The sequence below is a fragment of the Nerophis ophidion genome, linkage group LG10 (genome assembly GCF_033978795.1).
Source record: "Nerophis ophidion isolate RoL-2023_Sa linkage group LG10, RoL_Noph_v1.0, whole genome shotgun sequence".
Classification (NCBI taxonomy): domain Eukaryota; kingdom Metazoa; phylum Chordata; class Actinopteri; order Syngnathiformes; family Syngnathidae; genus Nerophis; species Nerophis ophidion.
In genome coordinates, this window is record NC_084620.1 from 15,278,275 (window position 1) to 15,280,774 (window position 2,500).

At 35.1% G+C, this 2,500-nt stretch overlaps 1 protein-coding gene across 2 annotated transcripts in view; it reads right to left on the reverse strand.

Moving 5' to 3' along the window:
* mfsd8 (major facilitator superfamily domain containing 8) overlaps positions 1-2,500 on the reverse strand; it is a 21,781-nt gene that overhangs the window by 15,242 nt on the left and 4,039 nt on the right. For both annotated transcript variants that reach the window (XM_061912585.1, XM_061912584.1), the window contains exons 3-5: positions 443-486; positions 119-359; positions 1-43 (exon numbers count right to left, since the gene is read on the reverse strand). The exon at positions 1-43 is cut by the window's left edge and continues 71 nt beyond it. In XM_061912585.1, coding sequence (XP_061768569.1) covers positions 1-43; positions 119-359; positions 443-486 — 328 coding nt within the window. The remainder of the gene's footprint in view (positions 44-118; positions 360-442; positions 487-2,500) is intronic.

Genomic DNA, 2,500 nt, shown 5'->3' on the forward strand with positions numbered 1-2,500 from the left:
GATGTTGCTCCAGCAACATAGGACCTCACAACAGCCACATTACCTGCCATAATGTTGACTCATGTTAGCATACACATGTTGGGTACCACAATATCTATGACCTAGAAGTACTCGGTACCTGCTCCAAATCCCACAAAGGCTCTGGACATGAGTATGTGGTACTTGTTGTGTGTCCTGGGCAGGTATGCATAGGCATAGTAGATATTAGCGGACAGGTTGATTAAAATGGAGCACACCAGCGGTTCTCTGCGCGGCCTGTGATTTGACCAAAGACCAAATAGTGGCGACGCCACCATCTGGCCTAGGCTGTAGGCAGCTACAACCCATCCCAGGAATGTGGCATTGGCACTGTCATCGATCTTGAAGACAAAAAAAGCACTTTAAGACCCTAACAAGGGACTTCCAATAGTGATATTGCTAAAATAAAATAAGAAATACCAACTTTTTGCAGGTATGGCCACAGTGATGTTATAACAATAGTGAAACCTAGAAAAATGAAACATGTACAACATTTTTTAAGAAGGGCGGTATACTTATTACAGTATGGAGTGGATATTTTTCCATTTCTGCCGCTGACACTTTTTTTTTTTTGACTGATTTATGTAAATGGAAAATGGGTTATTCTTTTATAGCGTTTTTCTACCTTCAGAGTACGCAAAGCACTTTGAATCTATTTCCACATTGCCCCATCCACAGACTAATTGCGGCAAACCAGGAACACTCAGGTTGTTGGCATGGCCGCTCTACCAACCAAGCCACGCTGTACGATTTCTAATGCCACCTAACTGTCAATAAAGAAATGTTAAACATGTTTATATTCTATGTGTAATGCACTCACTGGACAGTCAGTCAATAGTAGTCAAATAGTCAATGGATCAAAGACAGAAGTGGAAAATATAATTCTAGGGTTACATTTATTGAAAACAACCTTGCGTAAACATTACTTTCAAAAGTAGGATGATTATGTGCAATCAAATAAATGAGAAAATCAAGGCAAACACATCACCCAATTAAAAAACAAATACAAACAGAAAATATGTTTGATACACACAATGAGAAATATATTTTAAGAGTGTAATAATTTTTTTAAATTAGTTAAATGAGTGGGTTTATTGTTGTGATCATGTCAAGATGTATTTTTGTTTTATCATGTATCCTGTAACAATATATTTAGTATTGTTATATAGCCCTAGCAAGTGATTAAGTATTGCATTTTGTAGTTCATTTTAAATTAGGTTATTATTCATAATAGAATAATGCATATATGTTGTGACTTAAGAAAACGATAAAGTATTGGGGACAGACACCATAGGCTTTCGCTTCCGACTGCTCTTTTTCAGACACCCACCCACCTATCCATTTTCTACTGCTTGTCCCTTTTGGGGTCACGTCGGGGCGGGAGCCTATCCCAGCTGCACTCAAGACAGAAGGCAGCGTACACCCTGGACAAGTCGCCACCACATCACAGGGCCTATTTGTTATTATTGTTACCGTAAGACTCTTGTTTTAGTGGTGCTATTTATTGTGTTTGAAATTATCTTGATGAAGATAAGTTTTAATAGTTTGTTCAAAATGAAAAACAAACCAAAAAAACCCTATATAATCTTAATAACTAAAACACATACAATTTGAAATGCAGCAAAAAATACTACAAAACATTGTATGAATATAAATAGTCCAGAAATTATGAATATTTTAATGAAGAATACACCTGCTGGACAATTGATTAAAGACACCTGCTTCATCAAATAACATTAAATATTTAACATATAATTAAATCTAAATTCAAAATGTATTCATAAAATAAAACATTTAATATTCATTATTGATGTTCAAAATTAGGTGTGTGAGTCTTTGGGAACCTAAACATTTGATTCGATTCCTGGGGTGACGATTTGACTCAAATCGATTCTCAATTCAAACCAATTCTCGCAATGTATTATTTGGAGACTTTTTAAAAACAGTTTACATGTTAGAAAAAATTCCTCTGCTAGCATGGGGATGGCCTTAACATGTCTTAAAAATACTAAATGTCCAAAAAATTTACACATACACACACACATATTACAGTTGTGATCAAAATTATTCCCCCCCCACACAATTTTGGTGTTTTAGCAAGTTGGACATTTATTCCGTATTTTGTTTATAGTCATATCAAATAAAGATGTGTCAAATAGACGAATGCAACTTAAATTGTAACACTGTATTTTACAAAATACCAAAAAAGGACATTTTTCTTAATATCTCATTGACAAAATGATTCATAACACTTAAGAACAGAATTTGAATAAGGTCTTTTCAATCAGGTGTTGAAAACACCTGTAGATGTGATTAGAACCATAACGAGCAACAATTAAACTGATTGAAAAAGACTGTGACGCTCAGCTTTTTGTAGATGGTCAATGGTGTATTTGCAACATGGTGAAGTCCAGGGAGTGGTGAAAGAAGTCAAGAGAGGAGGTAATTTCTCTTCATAAGAAAGGATATGGATATAAGAACA